Source organism: Lemur catta, chromosome 4, assembly GCF_020740605.2.
Source record: "Lemur catta isolate mLemCat1 chromosome 4, mLemCat1.pri, whole genome shotgun sequence".
Classification (NCBI taxonomy): Eukaryota; Metazoa; Chordata; class Mammalia; order Primates; family Lemuridae; genus Lemur; species Lemur catta.
The window spans coordinates 80,707,850-80,731,159 of record NC_059131.1 but is presented as its reverse complement, the minus strand read 5'-3'; the positions used below and the strand labels follow the sequence as shown (position 1 = coordinate 80,731,159).

Here is a 23,310-nt window from a genome sequence, read left to right as displayed (position 1 = left end):
TGGTTCCCTGCAGGGAGAAAAATGCTGACTGAAGGAACACTTTTCACTTTTGCACTTTTGAAATTATAAGCTATGTCAATGTGATACCTTTTAAACAATAAACGCAATTTTGTTAAAAAACTCCTTAAGTTAAATAGCCAGAAAACTCTTATCTTAAAAAAAAAATAGTATATTTATTATCTGTATACTTATTTGATTTCTCAGCTTTTTCTACCATAATAATTGGCAGGTTGGATTTTATCCCCCTATCACATACAATGTCTTATTTTTGTTTTTTCCACAAAATATCAGAATAAGTTTCCTCAAGATAGGCTACTAACACAAACTTAAAGCTGGACCAAAAAAGGGCTCACATCATCTAGTGTTACACAGTTGAAAGGCCAGCCTTACATCTTAGAAAAAGAGATTCTTTTACAGTATCAGACTAAGAAATACAAAGCATTATTAAGTTTAATAGAGCTGTAAATCTGGCAGCATTCAGAGACCAGTATCAAATATAACAGCTGCACGTGCTCATTAATTGATTCTTAAGTAGACTTCAGAGGTTATGGAAGGAACTGTTAGTTCATTATGTTCCCCTGTGCCACATATCCCTAAGTGGCTGACCAAAAACTACTTCAAAGCTCTTTTGTGCTGAGACAGAAGGGCAATTAATCAATTTTCTTATTAAATTTCATAAAAACTTCCCACAAAACTCAATTGCTTTAATCAATAATAATAAATGATAGTACATAAATATAATAGAATATTAAACAATTAAAAATAAAGGCTTTGCATAAATATATTAAAGAGCTCATAAAATTACATTCAACAAATCAGAATAGAAAGGAAAAGATCAAGTTGTTTTACTACATAAAAATCCCCAAGTCTCAATGACAGCCAACAAGGCCCTTCTTCTCAATGAGCACCCCCAGCCTTTTCCTTTCTCATTCTTTCACTACTCTGTCCTCGATAGCTGCTTCAGCTACACTGGCTTCCCTGCTGTTTCTTGAAAATACCACAAACTCAAAATACCACACAGCTTTTTGCTCTGTTAATTTTTATTAAGCTTTAAAATATATGTATTTCAGTTATTAAAAATAAACCTTCCCATTGTGTTTCCTTAATGATAAAGTTTAGATACTTGTCCCCTCCAAATCTCACACATAAATTTGATCGCAGTGTTGGAGGCGTGGCCTAGTGGGAGGTGTTTGGGTCATGGGAGTGGATCCCTTACAAATGGCTTGGTGCCTTCCTGTGGTAATGAGTTCTCACTCTACTAGTTCACTGGAGAGCTGGTTGTTTAAGAGAGCCTGGCACTTCTTCCTCGTGCTCTTGCTCCTCTCACCATGTGACATGCCTGCTCCTCCTTCACTTTCCACCTTGTTTGGGAGCTCCCTGAAGCCCTCACCAGAAGCAGATACTGGTGCCATGCTTCTTGTAGAGTCTGCAGAACTGTGAGCCAAATAAACCTCTTTTCTTTATAAATGTCCCAGCCTCAGGTATTCCTTTCTAGGAATGCAAAATGGACTAACACACTTAAAAAGGAAATTTTTCCATGTGAAAACTTTTAACTGAGAAAACAGATTATATGTATGTAGGATTCATGACTAGAAACATAGGTGAGTACACATTAAGTTGGTGCTTTGTTGGAAATATATCTATAATTTCACTGAAATTATCCTTCCTTTAATCTCCTTAATAATAAAAACACCATGGAATGACAGAATAAATTAAAAACAATAAGAAGGGAAGAAATTATGTGGCCCGAGTTAAGTAAAATTAACTACCAATGAAAAACAGTACCAGCACCAACTAAGAAATATGGATATATTCAAAAATAAGTTCTAGATCTATAAAACAAGTTTAAGGCATGGAGTAAGAATCCAAAGTATCTGATAATTCTTTGCTATCTTTATTACATTTTCTTACCCATACTCCTACACAGAATTTAAACTGAAGAACCCAAGTATATTTCCTTGCAGTATCTCCTAAGATTTTATTGCATTTTGACATTTTCTTTGCATTATACTTACCAATTGAGAATCCCTAATCTGAAAATCTAAAACCCAAAATGTTCCAATGAGCATTTCCTTTGAGCATGACCTTTGTGCATCACGTCAGAGCTCAAAAAGTTCCAGATTTTGGAGCATTTCAGATTCTGGAGTTTCAAATTAGGGATGCCCAACCTGTATAGCATGGCCTAATTGCAAATATGTAACTGTATAGACACTAGGATACAACTATGTTCAAAAAAGGAAAGAAAAAGCTAACCAACATCACAAAACATTTCACAGAAAAAAGAGAGGAAGCAAATGTCCACAAGAAGTAATAGTATGTATCTTTGGATAGTCAAGATTTCTTTTTCTGGGGCATTTGTTTTTTTTAAATTAGCAAATAAAAATTATATGTATTTTATCATGTATAATATGTTTTGATATCATGTATGAATATATTGTGGAATGGCTAAATCAAGATAAATAACATATCCATCACCTCAAATACTTATTTTTTTGTGGTGAGAACATTTAAAATGTATTCTCTCAGTAATTTTCATTTGAATACAATACATTGTAATTAATTATAATCACCACATTATACTGGTTGAGTATCCCAAATCCGAAAATCCAATATCAAAATGCACCAAATCTAAAACATTTTAAACACTGATATGATGCTCAAAGGCCATGCTCATTGGAGCATTTCAGATTTTGGATTTTCAGATTAAGGGTGCTCCACTGGTAAGTATAACACAAATATTCCAAAGTTCAAAAAAATGTGAAATCTGAAACTCTTTTGGATTCAAGCATTTTGGATAACGCATAGTTGGCCTATACAATAGATCTCCTGAACTCACTGTCTAAAATTTTCTATCCTTAACCAACATCTCCCCAGCCCCTACCCCAATTTTATTTTGCTGGTTGGTACTTTTCCAAATTTCTATTACTTTTATAATAAACTTTACTTTTAAAAAAGGTCTGCAAAATGTCCTCACATACATTATTGCCTGTCAACTGTTAAACAGTAGCATGTTACCTAGACAAGGCAGTTTCTAGGCCACAAGAGAGAATAAACTAAAATAATACAAACTTAAATCCCTCTATTTAAACTAAGTCTGACAAGAAAAGAAAGTATTCTTTGCAACAAAAAGACACTCAAGTTCTCACACAGCAAAACCCAGATAAGTAATTTTAATAGCTTTCATCTACTGACAGGAAAAAGAAAAAGAAACCACAAACTAATTTTCTAAAAGCAACACCACTAAGTTATTATTACATGATATATACTCATGCCAAAAATAGATATAATCAGAAAGTCTAGAAGCTCTAAATCTAAAAATAAAATTGTGTTCATATGTATGGCAAGATAAATCAAGGTGCAGATCTTAATTTATACTCAGAAATGCATTTTAGTAGCTTTCAAAAAACAGTACCTGTGCAGCTAATGTTTCTCATATCTGAAAAGATGAATCTAGGGGAAGGACACAAGTGGAAAAGAGAAAAAAACTGCTCTGCAGCACCACTCCCTCCAACATGCCTTAACACAAAGCATCCAGTGAGATGGAATTGCCTGCTGCTTCTCGAGCTACTATGGTGAAGGATCAGTCTTCCTAAATTTCCAGTCCAACACAGAGAAGCCATCACCCTTTTACAAAATGCTATTAAAAATACTAACAAAATGAAAATTTTTAAAAAAGGGAAACATACAAAATACAAGTCCAAATGTTTTTAATTATCAGATTTAATAGACATAAAATTACTGTCAAATTACTACACAAGTTTCTAAACACTCAATTTCTGTACTGACTTCCTTATCACAGGCACTTACAATTTAGCCCACTGACACCTCCTCCCAGCCCATGAAGGCTCCTGAGGAAGCCCCAGGCTCTGCAGAGCCCTACAAACATGATGCTTTGAAACATGGCAAGTCACATACGGCTGGCTACGAAGGCCCATTATTAAGGTAAGATAAACCATCTGCAAATCAATTCTAGTGAGATTTTGTTTGCAAAATTTTCCTATTATCTTAAAAAAATGACATGGGAAAATTAAGTATATGATGAAATGAGTTTCTAATGTCAAAACTAGAAAAAACAAAACAAAATGTAAAACTTGATCTATCATTCGTTTATCCCTTCAACAAATTGTGTTGGCTGACTAACAGGTACTGGATTTACATTAAAAATGGGAAATAAATCAAGGAAATAAATAAACATCAGTCAGACATCATCAAAGTATTTGACCATTTCTGATCTTCCAAAAGTTTCCTATTACTAAAAATAACATAGATTTCACAGTAATCAACATTATACTACATTTGAGCAAGAAAGGCATAATCTTGGAATTGAGAGTAACTGGAACAAAGGTAAACAAATGCGAATGACTATTAACTATCTAATTTTCCCAAACTTGAATTTGTGGTGCCACAAAGTCATTTTACCCAAGTAGGTCAACTATTTCATAAAATTATATTTAGTTTTCCTTTGACTAAAAGAAGAAATATTTCATCTCTCTTAGATATATTCAGTAAGACTTCTTCTGATGAATGGACATTTACATCTGTTAAGATCCAAGTTTTTCCTCATTAAAAAAAAAATTCCTGCGAACCAAGCTGGAAATCTAGCTACTTAAACAAGTAATCTTGGGTCTCTGTGCCTAAATTCACTAATTTTTCACTTTTCGTTTTACTCCTTACATCCTAAACTTAAATATAAGACCCCAAGATTACTAATCTAGGTAGCTAGATCCTCAAGTATAAGTCCAATATCTTAACAGTTACAAATGGCTAAAAATATTGATAAAATATGTCAGTGACCAGTGACATTCCAGGATAGGAGGAAAAAAAAAAAAAACCCTGGAAAACCTAATTATACTGCTATGGTAGAATGGGCCTTATGTCAGTCTCAGTTCTACCTTGGTCAAGCTGTGGGAATCCCCGGAGAAGTTACCTAATTTTTCTGGGCCTCAATCTCCCTATTAGGCCTCCTTCACAGGGATATTAAGGAAAAACACCACCATATATAAAAGTGAACTGAAGATATGAAACGATACACCAAATGTACCTCATTAGAAGCATAACCATGCTTTGCACCCAACCATTCGGGAGTCACCCACAGGCAGCACCAAGTGCACAGGTTGCTGCCTACCATGAAGGGCAATGACTTTCCACTTTGAGTTTCCACCCCTGGAGGGCATAAACATTTCAGTTTTAGTTTTTTTGGGGGGGGGTTTCTTGAGATGGGGTATCGCTAGGTTGCCCAGGCTGGTCTTGAACCCTGGACTCAAGTGATCCTCTCATCTCAGCCTCCTGAATAGCTGTGACTACAGACATGCTGTAGAAGGAAAAGGGAAGAGGGAAGAAGGCAGACTACAAATGGAAAAGAATTGTTTAAACAAAATGGCTACTTGTTATAAGTCAAGGGGTTGCATGAGGTTCAAAGAGCAATGTCAATGGAAGCAAAGCAAAGCACTGATATTCAGTATCCCTGTGCATATCTATGCTCAATTAGAAACCAATAACAGCAAGTTAAAATAACCCATTACACCAATATAAAAACCAAAAAGAAAAAAACCCATATACTATAAAATATTACAAATAGGAATTAGAGTAGCCACATACATAGCTGAAGTCCCCCCTCCTGTCCCAATTCCTCCAATAAAACAGTACAGTTGAAGAGGCAACAACGGGAATATGTTTGTGTCATTATTTTCAGTTTAGGTGGAGATATATTTGATGACTTCACTCCTTCTGAGCTAACACGGAATATATGATTAGATCTGTCAGAACGAAGGGACAAAAGAGAACAGAGAAAGAGGCTCAAATCTGTGAGTAACATTTGCAGGGTACCCACATTGTAAATGACTAATGGAAATTGTGCTAAATTAGTGCAAATCTGAACAATGGAGTGATGTTATTAATGACCCAATTAAACAGCTGTCAAAAATATTTTTTAAGCATTTAAATTATAAAATACAGTAGTGTCTAATATATGGAGTTATACATTCAGACCAAATGAGGATAGAAAACTATCCCATTTTCATTTCTATATGTATATAAAACCTAAAACTTACTAGATTCCACTGTCATCTGAAGCAAACTATCAATGACATTGGACAGGAGTCCTTTACTGGATATTTTTAGATGACTCAATAGTACCGGAACAGCTTGATATCCCAAAAACAAGGTTTTTCCTTCATCTGTCTTCAAGTCCAAACAAAGAGAATCAAATGCCTGAGCCAGGTAATCAGCTGAAAAACAATATGTAAAATCAACTGTTAGAGAACTATCAGTTCTCTAACTGGGAAGCAGAAACAGAAGATAACAAGCAGTATCACTTTAACAAATTCAAAAGAGAAACAAAAATGAAAGGACAAGAGATTACGGTCTAAATTTTGATTCTAATTAATTTGTTAGAATTCAAATGGGAAAAGGGAGAATAGGGGCATTACATTATGATAGGGTAAATTTTATTTAGAATTTTCAAATTTTAACACTAAAATAACAAATAAGCCCCATTTATTTTTTATGCCAAGAAAGAAAACCAATGACTTAATAGTAAATACTACAAGTAATGTTTATTTTCCACGTGCAATTACTATTACATGCTTCCAAAAATTTAAACAGAATCAGTATTTCTATCTTTATAACAGCTTTCTAAGATTACATGTATTTTTTGTTGCTGCTTTGTAAATGTTTACCTATTTCAAAATGTAACTTTACACAAACTTGCTAAATGGATTTTAAACAACGATTTCTGTCTCCTAGTAAAGATCAAACATTAGGCCATTCAAAGGTAACTTCAGAGGATTGAATACGCTCTGCTGTGTTACTTTTCATGATACATCTCCCATTAAAATGGCAGCAAGATTTTACCAAGGCCAGTGCTTTTAAGGACACCTGCTAGATCAGAACCGCTGAAACTTTCTTAAAGATGTGTCACAGATGACTGGGAAGCCTATAAAGCCAGGATTGGGATGCACTCATTTAACCAGACTCAATGCAAATGAAATGTTAAGATAGTTGCATCATTACACTTCAATGCACCAAACAATCCAAGTCAACTACTCTTACAACAATTTTATACCATGCTTTTAAATGTACAGTATTCAAGTCTTCTAAAACTCTTTCAAAATACTACTCAAAGGAATAAAAAATTATTCACGCTGTTCAAATAACTGTGAATTAATTTTTCTACTGAGATTTCTGTTTAAAGGAGAAGGCTTGAGTACCTTGAAATACTGAAAGTATGACAGCATTACCATATTAAAATTTATTGTCCTCTGGCCTCATGTTGCATTTCTTCTTTACTGTTTCAGCTTATATGAACAATAAGGAAACAATTTAAAACCCTAGTTATTAAGAACGAGAAGTTGAGAAAAACTTGTGTGAAGTTAACATAAACATGAAAGAATTTTGAGAAATTAAGACGTGTGCCTGTGGATCAATTTATAGTACATTACATTTTTATTTTTGGTAGAATTTAGTTCAAGGAACAGTAACATTAATGTACTTAATTTTGTCGTTTTTAAAAAAAAATCACTGAAAATAAATGCATATTAGGCTAAGTAAATCTGCTAGATTCTCTTCAGACTTGCCTTATTTAAAACTTTTTTTTTTTAAGCAACAACACAGGTAGAATACAGATGAATCCTGAATGCAACTCTTTACAGGAACAGAAGTTTTACCACAGCACCACCTACTGTACTTTATACAAATTACTTCACATCTTATTAATATATCATCTGACAAGATTAAATGGGTTGAATACTATATGGTATTTTTTTTAATTGAATTCTTTTTTTTTTAAGTTTCCAGGCCTAAAAATCATCCTTTATTAACTTGGGAGAATGTAAAAATGGTATTTGGTTATTTTTTCAAGAGTGATCTTATCTTTGAGATAAATCAAAATTATGTCCCCGTTTTAATTTCCCTAATAGTGTGAATTTTCTAAAAAGAATTTATCTTTGAAAAGAATATTTTTAAAAATTTCAGTTGTCAATTATATCAAAATTGATTTCTTTTTATAAACAGGTTATATTATTGAGTCTTTTAACAATGTCCTCACATTCAAATGTAATCCTTCTGTTCCTTATCAAAAGTCAGTATGTTGATCTTAATAAGTATGAAACAGGGTTTTCCATTATTTAGTCTATATGGTGGATCAAAAGATTAGAAAGTCTTTGCAGTAGCTCCTATCAAAAGGTGAACTCTACTGCCCACCCTTTGAATCTGGGCTAACCTGTGACTTTAACCAACAGAATGCAGCAGAAATGATGCTGGGTGAGTTAGGAGCCTGGGCCTCAAGAGCCCTTGCATCTTCCACTCTTCAGCTAGATACTTTTCTGCCACTTGTAAACAGGCCCCACGGAGAGAGGCCAACCAAGAACAGGAGAGCCCAGACAAACACAACCATCTGACTGAGCTAAGCCAAAATTACCAACCAAAAGAATTGTGAGCTAGTAAATAAAATGATGGTTGTTTTAAGTCATGAAGTGTTTCGTGGTTTATTATGCAGCAATAGATAACTAATATAAACTAAAAGACCTCAATTCTAAGTAAAACCAATAATAATTAAATACTACTTCCACTACTAATGATAGTACCTAGCTTCTTTTTTTGTTTTTTTTTTTTTGAGACAGAGTCTCACTTTGTTGCCTGGGCTAGAGTGAGTGCCGTGGCATCAGCCTAGCTCACAGCAACCTCAAACTCCTGGGCTTAAGCAATCCTACTGCCTCAGCCTCCCAAGTAGCTGGGACTACAGGCATGCACCATGCCCGGCTAATTTTTTCTATATGTATTTTAGTTGTCCAGATAATTTTTATTTCTATTTTTAGTAGAGACGGGGTCTCGCTCGGGCTGGTCTCGAACTCCTGACCTCGAGCGATCCACCCACCTCGGCCTCCCAGAGGGCTAGGATTACAGGCGTGAGCCACCGCGCCCGGCCAGTACCTAGCTTCTTAAGAATTTACTATATGCCAGATTCTTTTGCTAAACCTTCACATTAATTCTCTCATTTAATCTTAAAAAAAATTGTATTGTAAATAGAAAAGTGACCTTCCAAATGTCAAACAGCTAGTAGTGAAGCAGGGATTCAAATCTTAGTTGTTTGGCTACACTGCTAAAGTTCTCAACTACTACATTATACTGGCTTCCTACCAATCAAACCGTCTTGTTACCTGAAAATTGCATATAATCCCCTACATTTCTCTAGACGTGAAGTATAAGTACATAATTAAAAACCAAATAAATGTGCTAAGTTGAGGACCAAGTGCCATGTAGGAAAGGACAGAACTAGCCCTAAAACACATATTAAAAAAATATATATTTTTTTTAATTAAATATAGAAGCTATCCCTAAACCAAATACTTCTATCAGATAAAATTCCTATGACCTCTTTTAACAATGACATATCATAACTTACAGATTAGTGTGTACAAATTAGAGGTTTTATTAATTACAATACTTCCACATAGATTCCCACATCTCTATAATTATAATTGTTAATGACATATAACATACTACTGTCTTCATAATGATATTAAGGGCCCAATATTTGGGATCAAGAAAGATCTGGGTCCATGACATTTGCCCGGCCCTCAGTTTGCTCTTCTGTGAAAATGGCAACACCACCTACTTCATAAAGTTACTGTGGGGAATAAATTTGAAATAACCAAGAACAATGTCAGCAACAGTGCAAGAACTCAGTTAATGTTCATTTCCTTGACTATTCCAATCATGGGTTTGTCAGTTACTTATCCTTTATCATTATTACAAATAGCAGATTAACACCTTTGAAGTTTTTTCCCTTTTAAATTATTTCCTTGCAATAAATCCCATGAAAGGTCACATTGCATTTTGGTGGTGCTTGTTAGCAGAATGCCCTTCAAAATTATTATAATTTACAATACAACAAAAATTGTGCCTGTATCCTCTCAGTGATATATTATATTTGATCATTTTACTTTTGTGAGTAATAGATACAAGATTATATCTTATAGTTAAATTTTATTTCAGAGATTCGGCATAGCATAGTGGTTAAGTGTGGAGGCTTAACTTCTCTATGCCTCAATTTCCTCATTTGAAAAACTGAAGCATTAATAATACTGACATCTCATACCTTATTGTAGGGATTAAATGACTTAATATACATAAAGTGCTCAGCCCATAATATAGTAAGTGGTAAGTAAGTGTTATTTATTTGGTTATCTCAGGAGGTATATTGTCTTAGGAAATCATCTAGCAGGGTTGAGAGGGTGAACTTTAAAATTGATAGAGCTGGGCTAAATTAGACTCTGTCAAATGCTGGTTGTATTACCGTGGCACAATTATCCAACCTTTGTAAGCCTCACTGATATGGAGAAAATAAGAGTCAGAGATAATATTATAAAGGACCTAGCATTATAGTGCCAAATTCATCCCAAGTAGTACTATGTATGCTGATTCTTACTGAACAATGTATTCAGTGTAATCAGGGATCACCTTTATAGATCTATATATAGTTGGGTAATTAAGTATTTAATATCATGTGTATTATCTAGCACATTTATTTCCTTTATTTTTTCTAAATTTATTAATCTTGTAACTGATATTTCTATTTTATAAATAGGAAACATCTTCTTACCAGAGTTGTCTATTATAATTTAAGAGTTTTCTTGTGTTTAAATTTTTAATCCTCCCAGAATTTACTGCAGTGCATAATAAGACATATAACTAAACTTTATTTTTCTCATTCTCCTAATAGTATTTATTAGGTAAATTTTTCCTATCCTAGCTCTTTTAGTTGGCTTTCTTGCTGTATCCCAAGATTACAGAAATTAAGATCCAACAGCTTCCTTCGAACCTTCAGCCTACTCAGAAAACACAAAGTCAAAAAGGAATCAGCTGATCAGCTCTGGAATTTGATACTGATGTGAATTTGGAGCCATTCACCTTTCTTTCTTCATGTTAATTTCCTCTCCCTCTTGAGTGTAGAGAAAGCATTCCTCAGGGTAATGTAAATCTTCAAAAGGTATTACAAAGGCACTTCATAAACTGTAAGACAGTATTTCCCAAATTGTCTTCCTCAGAAATTAGTCCTCCATACTGCTCTTCCACAAAGGGTTTGAAAGTTAAATAAGTTTGGGAAATGTTACATACAGTGTATTCAAGTTTTAGAGATTTATAATGCCCATTAGGACGTTAAATAAAATTATCAAATTTTGCTTATCCTAAAATTTCCCAAACATTTTGAACTACAGACCCCAATGACCACTCCTCCTCCTTTTTTTCTTGAGGTGCATCTATTATTTAGCCCACAGAGCTGCTTTCCCATGAAACAGACTGCCAGGATGTACGACACAAGCAGACATCTTTTTAAAGTAGTAATCAAAGAATCTGGGGGCCTCTCTGGGTTCTCACCCTATTTCCCATGGAAGCTGGCACAGTTTTTAAAAAATCTCTGAAGGTCCCATTAAAAAATATTTTTCATTTTAAAAGACTAATTACAAACTTTTCAAACACACAGAAAATAGAGAAAATGGTGTGAAAAATACCCATGCTGCACATTTAACAGCTGTTAACATTTTGCTATAAACACTTTTTAGAAAAGAAATGTTACAGGGAAAAAAAGTGAATTTAACAAAAATTAATAACAGATGTGTTTGTCATAAAATGGCAAATTGGGAGTGGTTTTACAATGTTGGTGGATTACTTTGTCCTTTTATGAGCTTTGCCAATTAATCAAAATTGGGAAAGGATGTTTTTATGAAGGGTGGTAATTTTTTAATACCATAACGCAATCCTGTAACTTTTAAAATACAATTTACTATTTTAAAAATGTATCCTTTAGATTTTTAGTAAGATACTAAACCAGTTAATTATATTCATTCTGACAGTCTAGTAATGTTTCAACTAATTTTTCAATTTTTATTACATCTCTGAAAGCTTATCTGATACCAAATTAGACCTAAAAGATTGCTTTCAACTACCAATTTATATACAAATATCCGTGGACTCTTCCAAGTGATTTTGAAAATAGCTTTAAAACATATTTGTAAGTGAGTTCTAAGTAGTTTCTTTGCTATCTCTTTAATAAAAATGTTTTAAAGCCATTTTCACAATCAGAATGAACATGTGAATAAAATTTTTCAAACTAAGAGAATATCAATTGTGTATTCATAATTGTGTATTTAGATGAAAGGTAAAAATCAATGTATATATGTCTTTCAAAATGATAAATTAATGAAGAATTATTTAGTCTGATTTTTCAACTTCCATTTCATATTATAAAGTTAAAAAGTTAACTTTTTAAACATAAATACTTTTCAGAAACAATAATGAAAAATCTAACTAAAGCCTATTGGAAGTTGTCTATCTACTCACGAAGACTTTTCCCAAAAGGCTACAGGATAAAGAAATGCTTACATTGGTTTTGTAAAGAGACATCACTGGCTGAGATGGAATTTAACTTTTAAAAAACTAACTTAGAAATTTGACAAAATGCATACGAAAAATAAGTAAGACAATCAAAAAGTTACTAGGATGAACAAGAGATACCATTACGTGAACTCTGGTTAGAGCCTTTATTACCAATTATCATAGAAAGCTTATAATTCACTAGATATTATGTCAATACAAATAAATTATAAACAGATTGTTGAGTGAAAACAGTAATTTGTAGAGCAGCATGGTATAATTGGAATTTTTTTAATAAGAAGACAAACCCAAAGTAATGCTGTGTTTTCGAAAGGTTCATATATATGTATACAAAAGTTTAAAAGGTCTAAAAGAAAGTACACCAAAATTGTAACAAATTCTCTCTGCAGAAAAACACAGAAGTTTTTATGGGGGGAAGGGGAGTGGGGAGGTAAGTGTATAAATATTTTGAACACTGTTTTAATAAAATAAAAAAATAGATGTATTTATTACTTATATTTCTAAAAAAATTTTAAAATATAAATGTCTCAAATATATATAAATGTACTGTGCAAGGATGACACACAAATTCATGAAGCGTTCATTTTGGGCAGCACAAAAATATATTAATGTAGCCAGGCATGGTGGCTTATACCTATAACCCTAGCACTTTGGGAGGCCAAGGGAGGAGGATGGCTTGAGGCCAGGAAGGAGTTCGAGACCAGCCTGAGCAAGAGTGAGACCCCCATCTCTACAAAAAATTAGAAAAATTAGCCAAGTGTGGTGGTGTGCACCTGTAGCCCCGGCTACTTGGGAGGCTGAGGTAGGGAGATTGCTTGAGCCCAGGAGTTTGAGGTTGCAGTGAGCTATGATGACTCTTGCAAAGGCAACAGAGCAAGAAGACCCTGTCTCCAAAACAAACAAACAAACAAACAAACAAACAAAAAATATATATATATGCACAAACCTGTAAGAATTATTATCAAATATTTCTGATATGGAAACACTAATTAAACTTATCTCACATCACACATATTTTTAAAATTTCAGCTGAATTAAAGACCTAAATGTAAAAGGTAGGAGAAAAATATTATAAGAAAATTTACAATATAATTTTTAAACAGGAAATTCAGAAATCATAGCAAATAGATATTAACTAAATAAAAATTTAAAATTTTGGTTTGGCAAGACAAACCATAAACAAATGACAGACTGGAAAAAATCTACATCACATAGGACATAAAAAGGACCAATATGATTATTATCATTATTATCATTATTATCATTTTTGAGACAGAGTCTCATTCTGTCGCCAGGGCTAGAGTGCAGTGGCATCGTTGTAGCTCACTGCAACCTCAAACTCCTGGGCTCAAGCGATCCTCTTGCCTCAGCCATCCTGGTGGCTGAGACTACAGGCACATGCCATGATGCCCAGATAATTTTTCTATTTTCTGTAGAGATGGGGTCTTGCTCTTGCTCAGACTGGTCTTGAACACCTGAGCTCAAGCAATCTTCCGCCTTGGCCTCCCAGAGTACTAGGATTACAGGCATCCACCGCACCTGACCAGAACCAATATTATTTTTTAAAAAACCAATAAATAAAAAGAGAAATCATCTAAGGAATCTGAAAATATTTGTTAAAATTTTAAATACATATATCCTTTCATGTATCAATCTCACCATGGTAAATTTACTGTACCTAAATAAAACGTTTCAATACTTCGGGATATGTATAAAGATATGTATTATATCATTATTTGTAGTGACAAAAATGAGAAACAATTGGAATATCCCACTGATAGGATGATGATTAAATAACTGTTGCCTAAGAAGTGAAAGAAACTAAACAAAATATATTAAAAATAAGGAATTAGATCTACAGGGATGAACCTGGAGGTTAAGCAGAGGAAATTACAGAGAATATAAATCAGCCTATTAAACACCTCAGGGTTTCCTGGAGAGTCGTGCATACTCTTTCTTTCTGTTCATAAATAATAGCATTTTAAAAATTGTTAATATATGCACATACTATGTTTTTTTAGCTTTACTGAAGTATAATTACATACAAAATGTTTCACTTATTTGAAGTACACAATTTGGTGAGTTTTCTCACCTCTGAACCCATCCCCACAACCAGGAAAAATCTGTCACCCCCAAAACCTTCCTTATGCCCTTTGCAATACTTCCCTCTACCACCAACAGTCATCCCCAGGTAATCACTAATTTACCTTCTGTTATTACAGATGATTTTGCATTTCCTAGAATTTTACAATCATACAAAATATACATTTTTTTATCTCATTTCTTTCATTTGGCATAATTGAGATTCATTCATTCTGTTGCATGTACAATAGTTTATTCCTCTTTATCGCCTAGTAGTATTCCATTGTGTGGATATAACACCATTTGTTTCTCTATTCACCTGTTGATGGACATTTTGGCTGTTTCTGGCTTGTGCTATTATAAATAAAGCTGCTACGAACAGGCTGTGACCAAGTATGTGTGTGTACATATGCTTTCATTCCTTTTGGGACAACGGAAATGGAGTGGAATGGATGAATCATACAGTAAACAGTATGTTCAACTTTTAATAAACTTCTTAAAAAACAGCCAAAGTGGTCTCCAAAGTGGTGACACCATTTCACATTCCTGCTTGCAATGAATAAGCGTTCCAGGTGCCCTGAATTCTCACAAGCATTTGGTATAGTACCTACTTTTAGTCATTTCACTGATATGTAATGGTATCACATTGTGGTTTGAGTCTGCAATTTCCTAACGAATAATGATGCTGGGCATCTTTACACATGCTTCTTTGCTTTTCATATGTCTTCACTGATGAGGTTCTGTTTAAATCTGTTTCCCACTGTTATTGAATTTTCATCTTATTGAGTTGTAAGAAAGTGCTTTACATATTTTAGATACAAGCCCATTATCAGATACATGATTTGCAAATAATTTCTCCCACTCTTTGGCTTCCATTTTCATTTTATAAGAGTATTTTGAAAAACCAAAATTCTTAATTTTGATAAGGTCCAATTTATTAAGTTCTTATAATTCAAGCATATTGAATCCTATTTAAGAAAAATTTGCTAAATCCAAGGTCATAAGGTCATTAAAATAGTCTCATGCTTTCTTCTGGAAGTTTAGAGTTTTAACTCCAACTTAGGTTTACAATACATTTCAAGATAATTTTTGTATGTGTTGTAAGAGTTGAGGTACTTTCTTGTTTGTTTGTTTGCATATGGATGTACCACTGTGGCAGGGATTATCCTTTTCTTACTGAATTGCCTGGGCAACTTGTTGAAAAATCACCTGATCATAAATGTATAGGTCTATTTGCAGATTCTTTATCCTGTCCCACTGATGTCTATTTTTACACCAACACCACACTATCTTGAAATCAGGAAGCATAAATAAATAATCAAAACTTGCTATTTTTAAAAGTTGTTTTGGGCCAGGCGCGGTGGCTCATGCCTGTAAATCCTAGCACTCTGAGAGCCCTAGGCGGGAGGATTGCTAGAGGTCAGGAGGTCGAGATCAGCCTGAGCAAGAGCGAGACTCCCATCTCCACTAAAAATAGAAAGAAATTAGCTGGACAACTAAAAATATATAGAAAAAAATTAGCCAGGCATGGTGGCACATGCCTGTAGTCCCAGCTACTAGAGAGGCTGAGGCAGGAGGATCGCTTGAGCCCAGGAGTTTGAGGTTGCTGTGAGCCAAGCTGACGCCACGGCATTCTAGCCTGGGTAAGAGTGAGACTCAGTCTCAAATAAATAAATAAATAAATACATAAATAAATACATAAATAAAAATAAAAGTTGTTTTGGCCGGGTGCAGTGGCTCACGCCTGTAATCCTAGCACTCTGGGAGGCCGAGGTTGGAGGATAGTTTGAGCTCAGGCGTTCGAGACCAGCGTGAGTAAGAGCGAGACCCTGTCTCTACTAAAAATAGAAAGAAATTAGCTGGACAACTAAAAATATATAGAAAAAATTAGCCAGGCATGGTGGCATATGCCTGTAGTCCCAGCTACTTGGGAGGCTGAGGCAGAAGGATTGCTTAAGCCCAGGAGTTTGAGGTTCCTGTGAACTAGGCTGATGCCATGGCACTCTAGGCCAGGTGACATAGTTTTCCAAGCCATTCACTAGTGGAAAATAATAAACTAGCAATTTGAATCTTATGTGGCAAATAGAACAATAGTGGTAAGCAAAGGGTGTTATGGAAACATGACCTAAGAGAATCAACCAGGCTTTCTGGGAGGAGGCAACAATCCAACTAACGACTTTATTTCTCAAATTCAGCAGATAAAAGTAGTTTTTTATAATGTGCCATTATAAAACTCAAAATCTCATTCCAAAAATGTACAACATATTTGACTACAAAAGAATTGCTTTATTATACAGAATTCTCTCCTGTTTACCAAATTTATACCATAAGCACACGTGAAAGCTTACCTTGAGTGACTGTTTTGAGAACAATTAAGGTTGATAAAAATCTCAGTGGCAAATTGGAGCTCTTAAAGAAAGCAGCTGTCTTTGGTTTATTCTCCACAGAATGCTCTAAAAAATTATCCTGATTTCCTTTAGTTACTACTCCTTTAAATATGTCTTCACCCAATCTCCTCAATGTTGATGTCATAGTTGAATGCTGTTAAAAATATATACAATCTTTGTATATTTATTCATGTTTAGAAAATACCTATTTTAAGTACTACAGTCAAATATATGAACTAAAAGTGAATTTTTTTGCTAATTAAAAGTTGAAAATATGCAAGGTTGGAAAGTGACAGATTTATAATCAATTTTAAGAAACTATTTACCTATGACTTTGTCTTTTTCTAAAACATGTAAGAACATGAGATCATACTATATTTCTGGCACAGAGAAGTGTGACCACAATAGAGGTGAACTAGCTACTCTCTCAGTTCCTCATTTATCCACCCTCACTGACAACTGGCTTATCAGGTACATCTTAACTGTGTTTGCATATGGAAATGACCATCCAGCACCTCACTGCCTTAAGCTCACTCTGCCCATGAATGTCACAGTGATTCTAAAAACTATTTACAATTTCAAAAGAATAAAATGCTAGGTTAGAATCATGGATAATTCTCACAGAGAATAAACTAAAACAAGAAAATGGGCAAAACAGAAATAATAGCATAGAACTACCCCTAAAATAACATATAATCTAATGACATTCCACATATCCATTAAGAATCAAATGAAAGGAAACCATTTCAAACTGTTGGAGATGAGTGTGCTTAAACCAGACTCTCCTGTCATTGAGCTTTGTACATGGGAATTTGTGACCAAATTGTTCCCAATTCAGTATTGATATTGCAATGTGGATAACAAGTTTCAGCTTTTGAATTTCAGGATCTAGAATCAGAAACAAATATATTGAGATTTTGTGGGTATCAAAGGCCAAATGATTGGGTGGTAGGAGGCACAAGTAGTTCAATCTAACTTAAATATATTGTTGGCTGGGCATCGTGACTCACACCTGTAATCCTAGCACTTTGGGAGGCCAAGATGGGATGATTGCTTAAGGCCAGGAATTTGAGACCAGCCTGGGAAACACAGCAAGGCCCTGACTCTACCAAAAAAATAACTTAAAAAATTAGTCGGGTGTGGTGGCACACACCAGTAGTCCTAGCTAATGGGAAGGCTGAGGCAGGAGGATCTCTTGAGCTCAGGATTTTGAGGCCATAGTGAGGTAGGATCATGCCAGTGCACTCCAGCATAGGTGACAGATTGAGACACTATCTCTTTAAAAATAAAAAAAAGTGTGTATGTGTATGTGTGTATGCATATATGTATATAGTTAAGATCTTTAAAAATAATACATGTGTGTTTTAAAACCTTTGTGTGAAAAAGATAATAGAAAAAATATTTCAAATTTCTACTTATAGTACGCTAAAATGACAGGATTAAGGCCATTTTACTTATTTTTTGCCTTTTTATTATCTCTAATGCTTTACACTACCTTTTATAATGAAAAAATAAACTTAAAAATACATGTGTGGCTAGTATTTCCCTTTCATTGGAGGAGAAGACAAAAAAAAAATCACAAAAATAGCATTTTTGATTGTAGCTGAAGCATTACCTAAGGATATAACAATCTTTGCTAAAAGTAATCTAGACCCAAAATGTCTATTTTTCAATTTAAAATCACTCATCATACCAAGAACCAGAATGATCTCAAACTGAAGGAAGACAATCAAACACTGTCAATATCAATATGACAAGAAGTTAGAATTATCTGACAAAGATTTTAAAGCAGTCATGATAAAATGAGCAATTGCAAACACTTTCAGAAAAATCTCATCAAAGAAAAAGTCCTACTGATAATATATAGAAGAATCAAATGGAAATTTTAGAACTGGAAATACAATAACCAAAAAAGAAAAAAAAACCTCAATAGAAAATGGAAGGGATAGAGGAAAGCATCAGTTAACTGGAAAATAAAACAACAGAAAATACCCAACCTGAACAATTGAAGACAAACTAGAAAAGCAACAACTACCATCACCACTAGAACTTCAAGTAACTGAGAGACCATAATAAGAGATGATCATCAGAATCCCAGAAGGGGAGGAAAAATCAGGTAGGGCTCAAAAAATACTTGAAGAAATGATGGCTGAAAGTACCCCAGATTTGGCAAAAAAAAAAAAAAAAAAAAAAAGGTGCGGATATTGAAGAAGCTGAGCAAACCCCAAACAGGATAAATCTACAGAGATGAACATCAAGACCTATCATTCCTAACCTTATGAAAACTAAACACAAAAAACTACATATGTATAGAAAGCAGCAAGAGTTAAATGACACCTTACATGGGGAACATATTAATAATTCAAACAACAGTAGATTTCTTCTCAGAAACCATGGAGGCTAGAAGGAATTGGCACATTTTGCAAGCACTGAAAGTAAAGAACTGCCATTCCAAAATCTAACACCCAATGAAAATATCCTTCAGGAATGAAAGGATATCAAGATATGTTAAGATAAACAAAAACTAAGGAGGATCTGTCATCAGCAGATCTGTCCTAGAAGAATAGATAAAGAGGTTCTCTAGACTGGAAATGGTAAAAGAAGGAATTGTGGGAACATCTGGAAGGAAGAAGGAACACAGTAAGCAAAAGTATTGGTAAATCAGTAGACTTTCCTCCTCTTCTTCAGTTTTATAAATTATGTTTGATGGTTGAAGCAAAAATGATGACACTGTCTAATGTTCTAAATGTATGTAGGAAAACATTTAATCCAATAATATTATAAAGGGAGGAGGTTAAGAGATGAAAGGGAGGTAAGGTTTCTACATTTTACTTAAACTGGTAAAATAGCAATACCAGTAGATTATAATAAGTTATTTACACATAATGCTGTAGTGAATCCTTGTAACTTTAAGTTGCCTTGGTATCCATTTTAAATATAAGTTGGGCTTTCTCATACCAGAAGCAGGGGTCAGTCACCCTTAACACAATTTCCAATTCTATACGCCCAACCCCCTCAGTGTGGTCGATCCAGGTATCTTCCTTATACAACTGCTTCTTGGTGACCACTTCCCTGCAGGATAGCTAGATGTATCCTACTTGACTTGCCTCGCTGACCCTCACACCCCACATGGACTGTGCATATATGCCACAGTGACTATCTCTCCTCCTGTAACTTGTGCCTACTTGTTTAAACTCAACAATTAAAAGTTCTCATGGAAAATCTGCTTGGATAACACCCTAAACCTCAGTAAAGGTGTTGATCCATGGGTCCCTCTCTCTCTTTCATCCTGTCTTCACTCCCTGACCTCCATGTGTGGCCTCCAGGTATGCCATGTAACCCCAAGACCTGTAAGTAACAAAATCTTTATTTCCATCTTGTCTTTCTCTTAATCATTGGAGGAATGCTTTCCATCTTAAAGATCTTAAATTAAACCAAATGTAATACCAAGAAGAACTACATAAAAAGCTATTCAGAGATTACCTCAAAACACTATAGACAAATGAAAATGTTAAGTAACCCACAAGAAAGCAGAAAAAAGAAACAAAAGAAATAAAAACAGAAACAAAAAAGAGGTTAACAGAAAATAAAGTTACAGTTTAAGCCCTAACATACCAATAAGTACATTAATTGTAAATGGCCTAAAAACACCAATTAAGACACAGAGCTTAACAAAGTTGATTAAGAAAAAAATCCAAGCTGGTTGCAGCAGCATACATCTGTACTCCCAGCTACTCAGGAGGCTGAAGCAGGAGGATCGCTGGAGTCCAGGAGTTTGAAGCCAGCCTGAGCAAAACAGTGAGATCTCCCCATCTCTTAAAAAAGAAAAAAAGCAAGCAAACAATAAAAAAAACCCAGAACCCAGCTACATGGTGCCTATAAAAAAAAAAAAAAAAACCTCATTTCAAATATAACGATATAACCATGTCAAAGCAAAAGAATGGAAAAATATATATCATGATAACATGAATCAAAAGAAAGCAGAGTGGCTATATTAGTATCAGATAAATTGACTTCAGTGGCAAAGAAAACCATCCAAGACACAGAAGGACATTATAAAATGGTAAAAGGGCCAATCCACCAAGAAAATATAACAATCCTAAATGTATATGCACCAAGCAACAGAGTTACAACATATATGAGGCAAAAACAGATGAAACTAATAGGAGAAACATATAAATCTACAATGATAGTTGGAGAATTCAATAGCCATCTCTCAACAATTAATAGAACAATTAGACAAAATATTAGCAAGGATATAAAACTCACAAACCCCATCAACCAATAGGATTAAACTGACATTTATGCAACAAACCACCCAACAACAGAATACATATCCTCAGCCGTAAAACAACCTCAACAATACAACTAAACTAGAAAAACAGAAAGATAACAAAATGACCTACAACAAACTACTAAATAATTCATGGGTCAAAGAGGAAGTATCAAGGGAAATTAAAAAATGCATGAAAGTGAATGTAAATGAAAATGCAACATATCAAAATTTGTGAAACATGCTTAAAGCGGGGCTGACAGGAAAATAACACTAAATGTATATATTAAGAAAGAAGAAAAGTCTCAAGTCAATAATTTAAGTTTTTACTTCAGTAACCTAGAAAAGTGAGAGGAAAATAAATCCAAAGCAAGCAGAAGTAAGGAAATAGTAAAAAAATCAATGAAATTGAAAACACAAAAATAGAAAAAAAAATCAATGAAAGACATGATCCTTTGAAAGATCAATAAAATAGATAAATTTCTATTTTAGAAATGACAAAGAAAGAAGACAAGAATTACCCTTATCAGAAATGAAATAGGGCTATCACTACAGATACTGAAGATATCAAAAGGATAATAAGAGAATACTAAGAAATACTCCACACACATAAATTTGACTAGACAAAATGGTTCAACTACTCAAAAAGCACCAACTATTAGAAATCACTAATAGGAATTATTTAATTAGAAGAGCCCTATAGCTATTAAGGAACTTGAATTCATAATTTAAAACCTCCCCCAAAAGAAATCTGAAGGTCTGGGCAGTTTCACTGGAGAATTCTACCACATGTTTAAATAAGAATTAACACTCTATATAATTTCTTCCATAAAATAAAAAGGATGGAATACTTCCCAATTCATTTTATGAACCTAGCTTACCTTCATATAAAATCAGACAGTTCAAAACAAATAAAACTATAGACCAATATCTCTCATTAATATAGATGCAAAATTCCTTAACAAAATATTAGCAAACAGAATTCAACAATATATAAAAAGAATTAAACAGCACAACCAAGTAGCTTTCTTTTGGGGATGCATGGCTGATTCAATATTTGAAAGAGAATGTAATCTACCATATTAACAAGGTAAAGATGAAAAAAAAAAATCACATGATCTTATCAACCAATGCAGAAAAAACATTTGAAAAAATTCAACACGCATTCATGATAAAAACCTCAGAAAAACAGGAAAAGGGGGGAACTAACTCAACTTGATAAAAAAGCATCTATAAAAATACCACAACTAATATTATACTTAATGGTGACAGAGTGAATATTTCCCCTAAGATGGGGAACAAGGAAAGGATGTCTGCTCACCACTCAAATTCAACATTCTGGTAGAAATTCTAGCTAATGAAAAGAAGGGGAAAGAAAATTAAAGGCATATATATAGAAAACAAAAAAAGTCCCCATTTGCATATAACATGATAGTCTATAGAAAATCCAAAGAAATCTTCAAGAAAACTCCTCCAGTTAATAAGGTCAAGGTCACAGGATACAAAATAAACTAAAAAATCAATTATATTTGTATATAGTATCAATGATCACATGAACATCAAAATTAAAAAGACAATACCAATTAAAACCATTCAAAAAACTCAAATATTCAGCTGAAAATCTAAAAAAAAAAAGCACAAGAATTTTATGCTGAGAACTATACAACACTGATGAAAGAAATCCAAGTTTTAATAAGTGAAGAGACATTTTTTGTTCATGAATTGGAAGACTCACACAGTAAAGATGTCAATTATTCTAAAACTGACATACAGGTTTAATGCAATCTCTATCACAATCCCAGCAAGATATCTTATAGGTAGAGAAGATTATTCCAAAATATAAAGAGAACACATGCAAAAAAAAAAAAAAGTTGTGAAAGAACAAAATCAAGAAAAATAATATTAAATAGAATATTACTTGAAGATAGGTTCCTATTAATCAATTACCTGTGTTCCAGCATCTAGCTGCCTTAGTGACCAATATATAAATTTTACAAAGGGCTCATGAAGTTTGGCATTCACAAATGGCATCCACTGTAGCTGCTCTGTCATCACAGGCAAAAGCTAAAGATAAAATGATGGAAAATATAAAGGCACAGTATTTTTAGATGTCTGAAATCAATTACCATAATTTGCTAGAAATTATATTAAAAAAAAGAAAAAAGAAGAGTTTTC

At 33.8% G+C, this 23,310-nt stretch overlaps 1 protein-coding gene across 5 annotated transcripts in view; it reads right to left on the bottom strand.

Moving 5' to 3' along the window:
* The window catches only part of CCDC138 (coiled-coil domain containing 138), a 104,686-nt gene that overhangs the window by 25,334 nt on the left and 56,042 nt on the right, over positions 1 to 23,310 (bottom strand). For 4 of the 5 annotated variants that reach the window (XM_045550369.1, XM_045550370.1, XM_045550373.1 and 1 more), the window contains 3 exons: positions 23,083 to 23,199; positions 16,824 to 17,016; positions 6,051 to 6,227 (listed from right to left, as the gene is read on the bottom strand). In XM_045550369.1, coding sequence (XP_045406325.1) covers positions 6,051 to 6,227; positions 16,824 to 17,016; positions 23,083 to 23,199 — 487 coding nt within the window. The remainder of the gene's footprint in view (positions 1 to 6,050; positions 6,228 to 16,823; positions 17,017 to 23,082; positions 23,200 to 23,310) is intronic. The other variant, XM_045550371.1, reaches the window with a different exon arrangement.